The sequence below is a fragment of the Lepidochelys kempii genome, chromosome 18 (assembly GCF_965140265.1).
Source record: "Lepidochelys kempii isolate rLepKem1 chromosome 18, rLepKem1.hap2, whole genome shotgun sequence".
NCBI classification, from domain to species: domain Eukaryota; kingdom Metazoa; phylum Chordata; order Testudines; family Cheloniidae; genus Lepidochelys; species Lepidochelys kempii.
In genome coordinates this window covers 21,044,751-21,062,832 of record NC_133273.1, presented here as the reverse complement: position 1 = coordinate 21,062,832, position 18,082 = coordinate 21,044,751, and the positions used below count along the sequence as shown (strand labels likewise).

General features: G+C 40.6%; 1 protein-coding gene across 3 annotated transcripts in view; it reads right to left on the bottom strand.

Annotated features, from left to right (window-relative positions):
- The window catches only part of PRDM16 (PR/SET domain 16), a 435,888-nt gene that overhangs the window by 39,204 nt on the left and 378,602 nt on the right, over positions 1-18,082 (bottom strand). For all 3 annotated transcript variants that reach the window (XM_073316649.1, XM_073316650.1, XM_073316651.1), the window contains exons 5-7: positions 14,689-14,791; positions 6,223-6,421; positions 255-402 (exon numbers count right to left, since the gene is read on the bottom strand). In XM_073316649.1, the coding sequence (XP_073172750.1) occupies positions 255-402; positions 6,223-6,421; positions 14,689-14,791 (450 nt within the window). The remainder of the gene's footprint in view (positions 1-254; positions 403-6,222; positions 6,422-14,688; positions 14,792-18,082) is intronic.

Here is an 18,082-nt window from a genome sequence, read left to right as displayed (position 1 = left end):
TTGCAGGTAGATTGGGTTCCACATCCAAATTTACAGGACTGGGTTAAACCCCAGGCTGAGGAGTCTTTTCTTTGCTTCCTGTTACTCATGTTACCTTATTCTGAATTATGGTTACAATTGTCATTCCTCAAGAAAGTAAAACCATGCCGATTGACACTGCGTTTGATTATTTCCGCTGAGTCGTTTCTCCAGCTCACCAGGTCTTTTCCTGGATGACGCTGTGAACCCACGCTGCATCATGCCCTGAACCATACCTTCACACAGTTTTCACATTCAAATCGTTTGCCACTGTCATGTGACATCTGGTGACGAATCAGGTTTGATTTCCAGTTGAAAGCCTTTGGACATTGGTCACACTTGTACTCCCTCTCCTCAGTGTGGATTATCATGTGCTGCTCCAAGCTAGGGAAGAAAGAGAGCAGAGAATTCAGGCATACAGCCACAATAAATGAGCCAATGAATAGTGTAGTCCTCGACTGGTTCCAATTCAGGGTCAGGCTGAACAAGACACTTGCTGACAACAGAGCTACAGTTACTGTAATCCTGTTCTTTAGTACTAAGGAGGTTTGAGAGAGACCATGGTGATTAAAGATGGTGACAGACAAACAGGTCAATAAGCACTGTTTTTTTCACACCTAACTAGTCAACCCAGTGCTTGTCACATAACATGACTTCAAAATCCTTTTAAAATAAAGTGAACAACGTATTAACAATTATGTGTCTAGGGAAATTTTCTTCTTTTTTTCCTTTTTCTTTTGACATTTAATTTCACATTGAAAATGGGCCCATTCTGCCCTCCAAAGTTTGTTATGTTTCATGAATTTTCTCCCATTTAATGTGAAAAAGAGAGAAAATGGACCCCAATCCTGAAGGTCCATGAGGGAAAACACGAGTGACAGAGACTCCAGCAGGATCCCGGCAAGGAAAGACAAGATATTAGCTGTTGCTGCTGAACCTATCATGTTGCCACTTTCATGGGCACAAAGCCCATAACTTCCCAGAACACTGGGACTCAACATTTGAAAGAAATGTGATAAGGTGCAAACACATTTCACTTTTAAATGTCAGACATCTTTTATTACTTAACTCGGTGATTTTCAATTTCTGCCAACTGGATGATGATGGCAAACCCAAGTGGCTGCTGAAATTGTGCCATTACAGAGAGAGCTGCTGTATTTCCCCCCATGCCAAAGTGTTCTCTCTGCCTTTTCATCTTGAGCGTGTGTGTCAGCAAGCAGCTCTCCTGCTGAGCCAGTAAACCAGGGGGTGACAGTAAAGGGAAGCCAATGTGATGGATGGTGGGATCGGTAGGAAGGGCAGAAATTCCTCTACTGAGGATGAACATAAAGTGCAGTAAAGAAGATTTACCCCATTAGCAACTCGAGTACCAAAAAAGCTGCAAATTGTTCACCCTGTAAACCCTATGATCCAGAGAAAGGAGGAACATTTGCAACTCCTGTTGGCTTCAAGCACAGATCAGTGGGAGTTGCAGATACTCAGCCATATAGATAAATTCCACAGAACTGTAAGACGCACTGAAATTTAACAGAAAATGAAATCGTCTTGGTAGTTAAACTGTCCCTATAGAATTTTAAAGGAGGTATACAATTTTATATTAAATTCTGTGGGATGGTTTAAAAACCCAATAGAAATGTTCTGTCAGTCTATTAAATTCCACAGACCCGTTCCTGTCAGGGTTAGCCCCTATGGCTGGGATTTCAAAAGGAGTTTTAGGACGTTAGGAACCCAGGAGTTCGGTATTTAATTTCCTTAGTTTCTTGTGAAATTCCCAGCCCAAAAACTCATGGGACTGAAAAATGACTTGAATTCAAATATCTGTGACCTGATGGCATTTGCTGGTTCACAAGTTACGACAACTGTGTATGTTGCTGTTTCAGCACACCTCTAGTGCTTGGCTAGATTTCCGTCTGCCTGATAACCACTTCTGACTAACCAAAGCAGTTTAAAATCTCACTACTCCCTGGGATATCCTCTCTTCTCCCTTCAAGTTCTAATTGTTAATCTTCATGAAAAAGACACTAATAAATTGACTTCCTGTTAATCATGAAGAATAATCATCCATTCTGATAAAGAAACTATGTTCACCATGAAGTTGTATTATTTTCCTGTGGTTAATTGCCATTTATGATTTTATTTAGAGAAAACATGGACAACTAAATACAATATTTACAGGAAAGTATCTACTGAGATTAGCACATCTATTTACTTAGTCATCTCCTAAATGCTCAATTTCAGCTTTCTAGTGATATTTTTGATTTGATCCATATTAAATTCCAAGAAATTATTAGGCAAACTAGGTATACTGACTGGACTTATCCTGCTGTCTTAGCAGGGCTTCTCTAGGAATAAAGTGGAATGTTCAGATTTACTGGGGCCCAAACAAGAATAGGTAGTTTCCTCCTGAAATGGCATTAAATTTAATCTCTGCATGGAACTATATATTTGGAAAAGAAAATCGTAACTGAAAGCCTAAGCATAAAAGGTGATGAGTTTAATGTACACATAGGCATAATTAACACATTTACATTAAAACCTTCAGTGTACATAAGAACGTCCATACTGGGTCAGAACAAAGGTCCATCTAGCCCAGTATCCTGCCTTCCAACAGTGGCCAATGCCAGGTGCCCCAGAGGGAATGAACAGAACAGGTAATCATCAAGTGATCCATCCCGTCGCCCGTTCCAAGCTTCTGGAAAACAGAGACTATGGACTCCATCCCTGCCCATCTTTGCTAATAGCCATTGATGGACCGATCCTCCATGAATTTATCTAGTTCTTTTTTGAATCCTGTTATAGCCTTGGCCTTCACAACATCCTCTGGCAAGGAGTTCCACAGGTTGACTGTGTGTTGTGTGAAAAAATACTTCCTTTTGGTTGTTTTAATCCTGCTGCCTATTGATTTCATTTGGTGACCACTAGTTCTTGTATTATGAGAAGGAGTAAATAACACTTCCTTCTCAACACCAGTCATGATATTATAGACCTCCATCATATCCCCCTTAGTCATCTCTTTTCCCAGCTGAAAAGTCCAAGTCTTATTAATCTCTCTTCATATGGCAGCCATTCCATACAACAAATCATTTTTGTTGCCCTTTTCTGAACCTTTTCCAATTCCAATATATCTTTTTTGAGATGGGGCGACCACATCTGCATGCAGTATTTAAGATGTGGGCGTACCATGGATTTATATAGAGGCAATATGATATATTCTGTCTTATTATAGATCCCTTTCTAAATGATTCCCAACATTCTGTTCGTTTTTTTTGACTGCTGCTGCACATTGAGTGGATGTTTTCAGAGAACTATTCACAGTGACTCCAAGATCTCTTTCTTGAGTGGTAACAGCTAATTTAGACCCCATCATTTTATATGTATAGTTGGGATTATGTTTTCCAATGTGCATTACTTTGCATTTATCAACCTTGAATTTCATCTGCCATTTTGTTGCCCAGTCACCCAGTTTTGTGAGATCCTTTTCATAGCCCTTCACAGTCTGCTTGGGGCTTAACTATCTTGAGTAGTTTTGTGTCAACTACAAATTTTTCCACCTCACTGTTTACCCCTTTTTCCAGATCATTTATGAATATGTTGAACAGTACCGGTCCCAGTACAGACCCCTGGAGGACACCACTATTTGCCTCTCTCCATTCTGAAAACTGTCCATGTATTCCTACCCTTTGTTTCCTATCTTTTAACCAGTTACCAGTTCATGAGAGGACCTTCCCTCTTATCCTATGACTGCTTACTTTGCTTAAGAGCCTTTGGTGAGGGACCTTGTCAAAGGCTTTCTGAAAATCTAAGTACACTATATCCACTGGATCCCCTTTGTCCACATGCTTGTTGACCCCTCTCAAAGAATTCTACTAGATTGGTGAGGTATGATTTCCCTTTACAAAACCACGTTGACTCTTCCCCAACAAATTATGTTCATTTATGTGTCTGACAATTGTGTTCTTTACTATAGTGTCAACCAGTTTGCCTGGTACTGAAGTCAGGCTTACCAGCCTGTAATTGCCAGGGTCACCTTTGGAGCCCTTTTTAAAAATTGGCATCACATTAGCTATTCTCCAGTCATTCAGTACAGTAGCTGATTTAAATGGTAGGTTACAGATGAGAGTTAGTAGTCCTGCAATTTCACTTTGGAGTTCCTTCAGAACTCTTGGGTGAATACCTTGTGGTCCTGGAGACTTATTATTGTTTAATTTGTTCCAAAATGTCCTCTAATGACACCTCAATCTGGAACAGTTCCTCAGATTTGTCACCTAAAAAGTATGTCTCAGGTTTGGGAATCTCCCTCACATCCTCAACTGTGAAGACTGATGCAAAGAATTCATTTAGTTTCTCCACAATGGCCTTATCACCCCTGAGTGCTCCTTTAGCATCTCAATTGTCCAGTGGCCCCACTGGTTGTTTAGCAGGCTTCCTGCTTCTGATGTACTTAAAAATTTTTTGCTATTACTTTTTGAGTCTTTGGCTAGCTGTTCTTCAAATTCTTTTTTGGCCTTCTTAATTATATTTTTACACTTCATTTGCCAGAGTTTATGCGCCTTTCTATTTTCCTCATTAGGGTTTAACTTCCACTTTTTAAAGGATGCCTTTTTGCCTCTCACAGCTTCTCTTACTTTGTTGTTTAGCCATGGTGGCTCTTTTTTGGTTCTCTTTCTATGTTTTTTAATTTGGGGTATACATTTAAATTGAACCTCTATTATGGTGTCTTTAAAAAGTTTCCATGCAGCTTGCAGGGATTTGACTTTTGGTGCTGTACCTTTTAATTTCTGTTTAACTAACTTCCTCATTTTTGTGTAGTTCCCATTTCTCAAATTAAATGCTACAGTGTTGGGCCGCTGTGGTGTTTTCCCCACCACAGGGATGTTACATTTAATTATATTATGGTCACTATTACCAAACGGTCCAGCTATATTCACCTCTTGGACCTGATCCTGTGCTCCACTTAGGACTAAATCAAGGATTGCCTCTCCTTTTGTGGGTTCCAGAACTAGCTGTTCCAAGAAGCAGTCATTTAAGGTGCCAAGAAACTTTATCTCTGCCTCACCATCCTGAGGTGATATGTACCCAGTCAATATGGGGATAGTTTAAATCCCCCATTATAACTGAGTTTTTTTATTTTAATAGCCTCTCTAATCTCCCTGAGCGTTTCATGGTCACTGTCACCATTCTGGTCAGGTGGTTGGTAATATGTCCCTACTGCTATATTCTAATTAGTCGAGCATGAAATTACTATCCATAGAGATTCTATGATACAGTTTAGTTCATTTAAGACTTTTACTTCATTTGATTCTACGCTTTCTTTCACATATAGTGCCACTCCCCCACCAGCATGACCTGTTCTGCCTTCTCATATATTTTGTACCCTGGTATTAAATCCGTGTCCCATTGATTATCCTCATTCCACCAAGTTTCTGTGATGCCTATTATATAAATATCCTCATTTAATATGAGGCACTCTGGTTCACCCATCTTATTATTTAGACTTCTAGGATTGGTATATATTGGTAAAATTCATAATAAAGGGCTAGAAGTTGTCTCATACTTTAATGTCTACTAAAGAGAAGATACTAAATTGAAGATACCTTGTTTTTTCATTCAGTTTTTTTTCCAATGAATTATTTCTCATTCACTTCAGAACTGATTGGAAAGAACCTTTTCCCATTGACTTCAATGGTGAAGGAAGGGGCCTGATGGATATCCTTTTTTAAAATGGGCCTCATGCTGGGTTGACAGAACTGATCACTTCGGCTTGTCCACAGAACTAGCATAGAGGGAGAGGTAGTACAATCATACCAGTCTTGACCTGAAAAGGGGGAGGTGGAATTCAGTCCCCATGCCTGCTGCTGAGATGGCCAACAATCAGAGCCGACTAGCAGGATGGATTTTCTAAGGCAGTGTGAAAATAGTCAATGGATCATGACAGTGGACCCTAGGGCATGAATTGAGACCACAACTCACTCAACATGAGCTGCCAACCAGCTGCCTGATTGCGAGTGATTTTCTGAAAACACCTGGTTGGAGCCATATTCAGAATGGTGGCCTACAGCTGAAAAACCACAATCAGATACCAACCCTGAGACCTCCACCTCCCCCTTGATTCACGCACTTGCAAATACTATTTTGTGTTTGGATAATTCCTTCTAGCTTTCCACATCCCACTAGCTAGGTACGTTCCTGCTGTCTCAGCAATACCTGTATTTACTGGGGAACATTCTCTCACAGTCTTTGCACTCATAGACCTGCCCGTCGCCTAACCCTTCCTGTTTGAGCTCCTCATTCAGTGTCTCATACAGCGAGCTGACAGAGTTGCAGGCATATTTCTTGTGTCGCCGCAGGTCCAGCTTCGACTGGAAGAGCTCATCGCAGTCCTCACAACGAAATGTGTGCTCTTCTGAAAACAGGAAGACAAAATAGTTCAACGTCAGCATTAGAAAGTCCCGAATAATTTCAATTCTTCTGAGCAGCTGTTTCTCCTGCAAATAAAATGGCATCCATTGCACATAATCTGAGCATAGCATGTTTGCACGCTGCAGGTACAGAATACCCTGGGCTGGTGCAGTTAGTATCGAGCATGAATGGTGTCATTACAAAAGTCATACAACCTGAAGAGACCATGACTTTTAGAATGCTCTTTGCTGCAGAAAAGTGTCTTCACCAGCAGCAGCAGCTTGAACTCCTCTGTCTGCTTTTTGTCCTCAGCTCAGAAGAGGCTTTTTAGGTGATACCTACAGGAGTTACTGGATTTACACAGTGTTGGGTTTTGGCTGTCTTTTTTATTTGTGCAATTAAGTGTTTTTAAAATACAAATAACTTTGTGGCTGTTTCCTTCAATGGGCCTGCCAAGAGGCGGGGTGGAAAGCGTTGCAAACCAGAAGGATTCTTGTCTCAAAAATAAACCTATAAAAAGATGATAATTATATTTCTGCTAGGAAAAGCTCCTCTGCTTTAAGGCAACCTGGAGAACACACTTTTCAAGGGATTCCCTTTCCCCCCAATCCTCTAAGCTTATGTAGCAGCCACAGTGCACTATGAAGCAGGAGGAGTTCGAAACCAGAGCACCGTGCAGTGAAGAAAAAGGAGCCAAATTCTTTGTTTTTTAAAAAAAGACCTAATGCACATAATAAATTATTGTAGTCAAGGTCAAACAAATTAAAAAGAGGGCAGCTATTATTAAGTTTACAAGGCAGCATCCTGACCATAATGCCAAGTCAAACAATCAGCTCAGAGCTGTAAATTTTCCAGGAGAACGACTTCTGTGAGGGAGTTGGGACAATCCGGGTTTCTCCACCCAGCAGTCAGCTTGAAACAGAAGCTTTTGAATGACCATTTAGTCTCTTTATGCTGGATTCCCTCCCTCCCCTTTCTCACTCCCCACTCTATTTCTGAAAGTTGTCTTTGCAATTCAAGTTTCATTCTCGCACTTCAAGAGCTTTACGGCAAATTTAAAGCCTGTAGCAAGACTCATTAACTCAAAAGGCATAATAAAAATATTATTTTTAAAGGGATAGAGTTGGTAGTGAATCTCATGATCTTGGCTAATATTGTTAGCTCTGACCTGGATCGTCTGTGGTATAAGAAAGGAGATGAGTGGGTAAAAGATGGGAAGCATTCCTATACCCTGACTCCCCTGTGTGTATGAGTCTCTGTATGCCCTGCACTGGTGTTTCTAAGATGTGTAACAAACTTTTTATCTGATTTCCATGCGATAAGGTACATGTGCTAACCAGCACAAACTTTTGCACCAAATATCATCACCTAGTCTTTGTTTTACAAGGCCCAAAAGTGTGTTTGGTGTAAATCAAGAGGACCACTTCTGGAGTCAATATAGTTACACCAACGTAAGTGAAGTCACAATCAGATCCAGGGTCTTTTAGTGCTTCCTTGTTTGTGATTAAAATATTAATTCTCCTCTCTAATTTTCCGTACTGCCTAGTGCCAATTAATGAAACTAAACAATATCAACAATAAATGATAATTACCACTCACAGCACTTTGTACATCAAATAATGTTAAAATATTAACTAAACAATTTGCTCTCACCGCACCTCTGCGAGGGAGGTCAGTGGTGCCATTCCCATTGGACACAGGAGGAAAATGAAACATGGGGAGGTGAAGTGACTTGCTGAAGATGAGAAGAATGGACGATGAGAGGTGGGCACACAAAGAGAAGCAAATTAACATTTTCTAAAATGAAATTTTTATTCAAAAATTTTTGATCCAATTTTGAAAAAAGGGGGAAAATTGGTGAAAATTTCCCTTTTTTTCCTCCCTTTTCAAGTAGCTTAGATGGATAATAGAATATGGGTCTGATTCTTCTGCCACTGTTGACGTCAATGGCCAAAGTGCCCTGGGCCTCAGTTGAAGCTGGATTGGGCCCCTTTTTCTAGTTTTAGGGGAAGAAACTATGTTTATTAGAAATCTTGAGAACTGAGCCAATATGTAAGTGACATGTTTTGTGTCACCAGGGAGGGAGAGCTGGAAACAGAAGCAAGAGAAGCTACCCAGATGTAACAGAAGGTTGACAAGGCAGTGTAAGCTGCAGCACTTGTTGTGTTTATTCTATCTTCAAGAAATTGTTTCTTATAAAATAAAATCATGAATGGGCAAATGACATTGTCACATTTTATGTGATGTGACAGAATGATGTGATACAAGGTGTTTCCAGGCTAAATTTAAGACACCATCAGCACACATCTATTGGCTAAATTATGCCTCTTCTGGGACAGAGCTGAGCTGGGCAGCAGGATTGGTGCACGACCTGAACAGCCTTTCCTTATCCTTGTCCAAGGCATAATACATCCGGAGGTGCTGGGACAGACAGATGGGCCTGTTGCTACAATATTGCAAGGATCAGCCTGCACACCTTGTTTTGCAGCCATTTCGATGCAGTCAACAGCACAGGCTGATGGGGCCACCTCACCAAGACACTCCACTTCTGTCATATATTAATTAAATCTTGATCTCACTGCATCCTGCAGCAGATGATTATTCCGTGCTGTGCCTGTATCTCAACATCGAATCCACATTGCAAGTTGTACTGCAAAGTGCTGTTGTTGCTGGCAAAAATGCCTCCATTTTTGTTCTGTCTTTGCACTCCAGAGAATCAGGTGATGATACAGGACCAGTTTGAGTTGTCTAGTCCCTCCCTCCTCCCACCTGCATGATAACAGGATCTTCCTCTATAGAGGTCCCTTGGTTATCTTGAACTGTTCTGGCAACAAGATCATCTACTTTAGTAAGGTTTCAGAGTAACAGCCGTGTTAGTCTGTATTCGCAAAAAGACAAGGAGTACTTGTGGCACCTTAGAGACTAACCAATTTATTTGAGCATGAGCTTTCGTGAGCTACAGCTCACTTGATCTACTCTTTCTTTCTTTCTTGAATAGTTAGTGAGCTGGGGAAAGCTCTGGTCTGGAGAATTAATCAAAAGTTCATCTGCTTCTCTATAGCTTCTCTGAACTTTTTTTTTTTTTTAAACTTCCCTGGTTAGGAAATCCCAGAAAAGCCTGATCTCTTATGAAATTCTCAGTGCATCCTAATTCCACACAGGACAAAAATATCCCATGTCTCAATGCATTTTGGTGCTTCATCTTTTACCCCAAACTAGGAAATGCGGAGGTGAATGGGTTTTTTTTTTTCTTCACCAAGACAATTTAACAAAGAATGTCCTCAAACTTCAAAAAGCCTTCAAGATTTAGGTGGTGATTTTGGTTGGCTCTTATTTTCCCTGAACCAGTTTCTAGGTATGAAATGTGCAGATGGATATAGGCAGATTTAGCAGGAACACCAGGGCACCTGTTCTCAAGGGAGAATATTTCATTAGATAGCTAGATATAGGTAAGTAACACATGTACACACTACATCACAACACTACGCATATTACTTTAGAATCCCTGCTACCATTAAGGAGAGTAACACATCTTTTGCTTTGATGCACAGCTAAAGAGATTATAATTCACATATCTATGAAACACATTTGTTACAGCTGGTAATTCTTCTTATTTGGCTAATTCTGCCTCCCGCATTGCTCCTGTCTTGCCCATTGTCAGAATCACTGCAAGTTGTGCATTATTGGCCAACCCTCAGTTGCCACAAACTGGCCTAGCTCTATTGATACCAGCTGAATATTGGTCCAATAAGGCTTCTGTTAAGTAATGACAGAAAAAACAAGGCCCCACGTGGCTTGACTAGTTCACTCAGTTCAGCCACCTCCATTTTTTTTGGTTTTGCTTTGTGTACCCTTTTTGTGCAACAAATACTGTGCAGATAAAGCTCTTTATGCTTCAAATCTTTTGGGGAAAAAAAAGTATCTATTTTGAGCAAACTCATGAGAACTTTCTTCTTCCCTTGTCAAGAGCAACAGCTTTTTCATGATCATGGAGGATGGACAATATGAAGAGAAATGGATTTTCTTCCTGTGGAACACTGAGAAAACAAAACATATGAGAGAGACACGAAGATGACCGAGATTGTGGTAGCCACACCCTCAAAATGTCCTCACTAGTTGTCATTACTATCCGATTCTTAGGAACCTTAGAAATAAGCTCTGTCAAACATTTCTAGAGGGAAGAAATTGATTGGCACGTAGATTAACTGAACACCCCAAAATGACACATAATAGATACTCTTCTTGCATTTGGAGTTCTTAATTTTCATGCAAACAAATAGTTACAAACATTAGCAAGTTCAGCTCACAAGACCCTTGTGTATTGCTACAGGGAAAGAAACTGCAACACAGATAAAGGCTAGTCTCAGTCTCTTGTAGGAGTGGATCCCAAGTCACAGAGGAAGCTCAGAACTAAACTCAGATCTCCTGACTCCCAGAGCTGTGCCTTTATCACTAGATCATCCCTCTACCTCCAGTTGATGGTATTTGGGTTCATTAAGGGTTTTTTTCCCCCTTTAAGCACAATACATAAAAACTGTGCCCTTCAACAACAGGTTTCTACTTCAGTATCTCAGCAAAAAGAAAAAGAAAAATCCAACAACAACAAATTGTTGCCAGGGCTCAATGTCTTGTTTGTCAAGTCTGTGGTTACATGCATCTATCTTAAGTTCCATCAGTAACACGCAGGACAAAGCAGGAATGTAACAGGAAAATAAATCAGTGCCTAATAGCTTTCAGAGAAACCAAGGGGAACACAATTATGTGGCATCTACATGCTAATCTACCAGACTCAAGTCTCAAAGGAGTTCAAGAGCCCTACTCAAAATTCCTGCAGTGATAAGGGGACTACTGCATTCGACTGGGGTTTGGATAAAAGATTTTTATGATAATTATCTTTGTGTGGAACATTTTTGCATTTTCTTTCTTGTGCAATTCAGAGTTTAAACTGGGGGAGGGAGGGAGTGGGACAGGGGGAGGAAATCATTACTGAAGGTGAAAAAGTATTAAAAAGACAAATATTGGCTGTTGGGCTATTACAGTTTGAAAGCAATTAGCTGGCAAAAGCATGACACATTATTGGGAGGAGGCAGATAAAGGTTATATAATGACAACAATGGCGTATTATAGGAAACAAGGTGTTTTTGCTTGTTCAAATAAATGTCAATTACAAACAAAAATGATATCTCTGAAGCAAAACAGATAATCCTACATTAAACAAAACAGCTTGAGTTTTCTTCCTGATTTTGTGCCCCCCCCCCACACTTTTTTTTTTACACAAATGGTCAAGGCTACATGTAGTTTTTATGCAATTATTTTGAGGAAGAAACTACTCATATCTTTGTCTTGCTCTCAAAAACAGCATTAGTATTTCTGAGAGAATACTGAAAAAAATTATTCAGAAACATGAACCTGAATGCTTCAGTTAATTTGTATCATTTGTATCATCTTTTTTCATTCATTTTTTCAGAATACCCTTAGCAAAAGAGGTTTTTGGTAGGACCACTCAATGAAACAGCAAATATCAAACAAATATTGCAGAATATTCACAGAAAGTGGAGTTAACATTTATAATCCTAAATATTTTCATTAGAATTCTGAAACGAGGAGTTAAATTAATCTACCAGTTAGGGAACAAAACCCAGCATGTGACCAGAATGTCCAACCAAAATACCTTAGTTTTCAAATATTGATTAGATAAAGGAATAGGCAAATAGCTCATGAGCAACCCATAGGATGGGATAGATTTGTATAAATCAGTCATCAAATAATAATGACCAAGTTTGCACCTATCATGAACCATTCCCACAGTCAATGTGTAAACAGAAAGGATGGACTAAATTCAGCTAATTGTTCACTGGAGATCATTCAACCCCCCTCTTATATTAGTCTTTAACTTTCATAGTCACCAAATTAGAGCCAAACAAAGAGCACATTAAAATATATTAGTTCTTAGCACACCTACAGTAGCTTTAGTTTCAGTGTTACACATGTGACTTACAAAGGATTTTTTAAAGAGGTGGGTTGTGCTCTTTTTTCATTCTTTAAAGGAGGCTTACAAGATTATATTTTCAAATTACTTTTTGGTGGTTTAGGTTTTTACTTTAGCAATACCAGAAATAGCATGTCTGGTCTTCCCTGTTTTTGTGGAGAGACCACTTCCATGCCTCAGAGCCCTTGTATTGTGAGCTCTGTCACTTTAGGTGAAAGGAGGGGGGATATTGAATCTTTAATGAACACATCCTCTTACCAAAATGTTGATTACTGTGTTTAAGTATTAATGAAACAAAACAAAACATAGGAGCTTTGGAACTGTCAGACTGGGTCAGACCAAAGGCCCAGCTGGCCAGGTATATCCTGTCTCTGACCATGGTCTAGCACCAGTGACTTCAGAAAAAGAACGCTGATATTCTTGCCACCTATATAAATAGCCAGTTTTAAAAAATTCTTCTAAAACCAAAGCCCAAGTTGTAAATAGTCTATTTCCCTTCCCCTTTCAAAAGCTGCTCCATTTTCACTCTTTGTTTTCATGATATCATCATATCACCAGTTCTCCAATAGTCACAGAGTGTTCCCCTGGAGATAAGACCTCTATTTCTAATGAAATACAAGCAGAAACCCCTCTTCACTCTCCCTTTGATTTGGAAAAATCATTTCAGTCCATCTTTAATCATCATAAAAAGGGGAAGCTGGGGAGGGGGAAGGACATAAGCTCAGTTTTTTCCCTTTGCAAGTTACCTTTAATTTCACATAGTGAGTGCATGGCATAGTCAGAAACAGAACCCAGGAGTCCTCACTCACTGTTCCTTGCTGTATCTATTATGAAACACTCACTCGTCCGCAAAAGAGTAATGGTTCTTTAGATGTCCTATGTGGTTACTGAACTTTAATAATTAGTATTAATGTATTTAGGGGGAAATGATTATGCTAATGTAAGAGTGAGATAAAAATGCTTAGCCCCTAGCTCTGCTCAATGCACAGTGCAAGATACCCCTAAGCAATTTGCTCACTCATTTGTGCCAGGCACCTTGACCTGCCATTCCAATATGCTGCCAAGAAGGACACACATTGCCGGGCAACATAGCAATAAAGATATTAACTTTATTTGTGATCAATTCATGCAGCTTGTCACTCTAACTCAGAGGTGGGCAAACTACAGCCCATGGGTCACATCCGGCCCGCGGGCCTGTCCTGCCCGGCCCCTGAGCTCCTGGCCCAGGAGGCTCACCCCCGGCCCTTCCCCCGCTGTTCCCCGTGCCCTGCAGCTCCACCTCCATGTGGACAGCAGGGCTGTGAACTCCTTCTGCTCTGAGCAGCATGGTAAGGGGGCGGGGGCGGCGCGCGCGGCAGGGGGGGGCTGGGTAGGGAGTCCCAGGGGGGCAGTCAGGGAACAGGAGTGGTTAGGGGCAGGGGGTCCCGGGGGGGGAGGGTCAGGGAGCAGGGGGCAGTTGGTTGGGGTGGAGGTTCTGGGGCTGTCAGGTGTCAGGGAACGGGTAGGGGAGGGGTCGGATAGGGCGTGGGAGTCACAGGGAGCCTCTCGGGGGCAGGGGTGTGGATAGGGGTCGGGGTGGATGGGGAGTTGGATAGGGGGTGGAATCCGGGGGTGGGGGCAGCTTGGGGCAGAGGTCCCAGGAGGGTGCAGTCAGGGGACAAGGAGCAGGGGGGGTTCTGAGGGGGGACAGTCAGGGGGTGGGAAGTGGGAGGGGGCGAATAGGGGGTGGGGGCCAGACTGTTTGGGGATGCACAGCCTGGCCAAACCCGGCCCTCCATACAGTTTCGCACCCCGATGTGGCCCTCAGGCCAAAAAGTTTGCACATCCCTGCTCTAACTGTTCAGCTGAATGTCAGGTGATGTTGTGGAGCCATCCATATTATAACAGCACAATGGCTGTTCCAACTTTGCTCTGGTCACATTTGCCATGTGATCCAAAGACACAGCCTGGTTTGCAAGTCTCATAATGGTTTGGCTCAGATTTACTGCGAACAAACCACCATGATCACCTGTACCCACCTATAGTATTCAAAACCACAACATTCCTTAACATTATATATTCGTGTAGCTGGGCCTGGGTTTCAGTTAAAAAAGGGTTTTGCTCAGACTTCACTGACTAAGACAACCAAGCTAACCAGTGAGAAAAGGTCTCACTGTAAAACGTCCGAACAGGCTGCAGTTACATAAGAGAACAGGCAACAGGCTTAACTTCTTACAAGATGTGCTTTTGTTAGCACCTCTCTGCACCTCCCAACTGGGGGTATCGAACAATAAGAGCCTCACCTTCCAGACTAGGTGGCATGTTCCCAAGAGAATAGGCACCTTCCTTCATATACACCAGCAGTTCTTCTCCTGGCTCAATTTCTTTAATAACTTTATAATAGATCTGGGGATAGGAAAACAAAAAGGAGACAGACACGTTAAATGTGCAAAGCAACATTTTATAATTTTATGCAATAACTCAAATGATTCTGGCTAAGAGGGGGGGCTGTCACTCGATTTGTTTGATAATTGCTACCGAGAGCTGTTTCTCTGCCTTTATTTATCCTCTACGTGTGTCAGAGTTTCATGCGGTTTGAATGATAAAGTAGTATTTACAGTAAGAGCCTCTCTTATCCAGATTACACAAAAAACTTCCTCCCCCCACCCCCATAAGGTTACTGAACTGATATTTGTTAATGTAAATGGAAAACAACATTGACAGAGAACTAGTTTTGGTCCCTGCCTGCCAAGGCCAGAGTCAGGCTGGTGCTCAGAGGTCCAGTTCTTCAGCTGATCTAAATTAGCGTAGCTCCCCAGAAGTCAATGGAGCTACACCAATGTACACTATCTGAGTATGTGGCCCTTAAAGATGCAGTATCTCTTCACAAATCCCTTATGCCATTCTGTCCCTATTCAAAATATTGTCAGCCAAACTTGGTACTTTATAGGCCAAACATTTTGGAATTTGGCGAGTACAATACTGCACCTCTTAGGTATCGGTCTTGCTGAACTGAAGCATCATCAGGGGAACATAGAAGGCATTCATTCAAGGGCAGAGCCCACAAACAGTCCTGTACACTACTTAAGCCTCCACTTAAACTGCATAACACAGGGCTCAAATGGTCTGAAAGAACTTACAGAGATCTCCTGCACTCATGTGAGCTTTGACCACTTCTGGATTAGGCATAAACCTGAACAGAAACCTAGGGATACATTTATTAGAGGGGAATAGCACTTGTTTTATTTATACAAGATGAACATTCATTGAATCCAAGAGACAAAAGACTATAATGATGTAAGCAATACGTGTGCGTCAACACATGGCAGGTATTGTTTATTAAGTACACTATGTTGTGTGCACTATTATTTATTATGCAGTATCCAAAAGTCTGTTAGAGTCTTTACAGGACGAGTAAGAAAAGCATGAATTTATAAGCTGACAGTCTATGGCCCACCTTCTGCAGATTATTACATCTGGGCAGACATCTGCACCCATGCAGATTCCCGTCAGTTTCATTCGATGTGACGCAATAACTGAGAGTAACAAACAAGGAGGTGAGGAAGGGTGAAGGTTACAGTAAAAAGATCACATTGTTACTTTTGGTATGTGTGCCTGAGGTTCCATTGCATTTATTTATTTTAATTAATTAATTGTATTTTACACACACACACACACACACACACACACACACACTTACTTCTTGTGGGCAACACAGGAAAAAGTTTTTAGGAGCGAGTTGACGGAGGGAGGGTGGACCCCCAATAATCAAAGTTTGGGGGGTCACCTAACGAAAGAAGCAGCGAAGAATAAAGCACAGAAAGGGGAGTGTTAGAAGGAAGCTAATAGTGGGGGTTGAGCTGGAGTCCTTGGCAAAGGAGAAAGGGAATATGCCAGGAGAAAAGGTTCAAGAAGTTCTGAACCTTGGATGTGTGGTCAAGAAGGTTTCCAATTTTCCAAAGAGTTTGCTGGACATTGCTGTGTTCTAATAGCAATACCTGAGAATTCAATGGCTATTAGCTATTAACCTTAAAAGTCAATTGCAAGGTTTTGTTAGCACTGGCAATCCTTTTAGTAAGGGTGAATAAATACCATGATGTTTTACATAACAGGCTCATAAGAATTTTCTTTTTTCAAGTTAATCAATGATAAGTCTCCCTCCCCCACTTCCCATACAATTTCCTTTTCTGAGTATAAGCTAGATTTTATTCAGCATTTTCATAGTTCACTGATTTAGTAACAATAATAACTCAATCTTTGCTAATCCACTGTTTCAGTAGGAAACGAACATACAGAATTCCTATAAGTCTAATGGCGTGTACTGATCAATATCCCTAGGATGAATATTTATTCACAAAGTCTCTTTCATTTCTCCGTACAGACACTACAATACACAAGAATGGCCAAATTCCCAGGAGTTCTGAGCATCTGCAACCCCAGCTGAAGTCAATGGGAGCTCAGTACCTCAAATGAGTTGGGCCTTCATTGTTTCAGGATCTGATCATGCCAAAACTTACATAAATTACTATTTTTACTCCCATAAGGACTCTCATTGAGTTCAGTGGGGTAAAGTTGAATACCGTTACTCATCTAAGGTTTTTTTCCAGAATGAATCCTTAGTGAGATCAAAAAATCTCAGGTACATAAATTAATTAATATTCCACATTACAGATGAACACAGACATGGTAAAAACAACGAGGAGTCCTTGTGGTACCTTAGAGACCAACAAATTTATTTGGGCATAAGCTTTTGTGGGATATAACCCACTTCATCAGATGCATGGAGTGGAAAATACAGTAAGCAGGTATAAATATACAGCACATGAAAAGATAGAAGTTGCCTTACCAAGTGGGGGGAGGGTCAGTGCTAACAAGGCCAATTCAATTAGGGTGGATATGGCCCATTCCCATACATCTGATGAAGTGAGTTCTAGCCCACGAAAATTTATGCCCAAATAAATGTGTTAGTCTCTAAGGTGCCACAAGGACTCCTCATTGGTTTTACTGGTACAGACTAACATGGCTACCCCTCTGAAACAGACATGGTAGTTTACCATATGCCACTTAACTCTCTCAAGTACGAGATTATTTATTAATAACGTATATGGTGGAGGAGTTTATGCAGGGGTGTTATCCTGGGAGTAATTACATTTAGGGGGAAATAATATCTTGCTTATCTCTTGTCTGTTGTTCCTCTTTTCTGTTTGCTTGTCAGTTTAACTTGATACAATCTAAGAACTGCATTGAAATATAACCATATTACATTACACATTCAGGACCTGGTTCTCCTGAAGCAAAGAGAAAGTTTTGTCTGAGGAAAGAATTGGCCCAATATGTCAGCATCAGATATCACCTTACACTATGATTCATATTTTTTATCCTGTTAAAGAAAGAGAATAAACTGGAAAAATGTATTTACTAAGTACATAACTTTTAGTTTATCATGACTAGGGCTGTCGATTAATCGCAGTTAATTCACATGATTAACTCAAAAAATTAATTGCAATTAAAACAAATTAATCGCGATTAATCATACTGTTAATCAATAGAATACCAATTGAAAATTATTAAATATTTTCAGGTGTTTTTCTACATTTTCAAATACATTGATTTCTAATACAACACAGAATACAAAGTGTACAGTGCTCACTTTATATTATTTTTTATTACAAATATTTACACTGTAAAAATGATAAA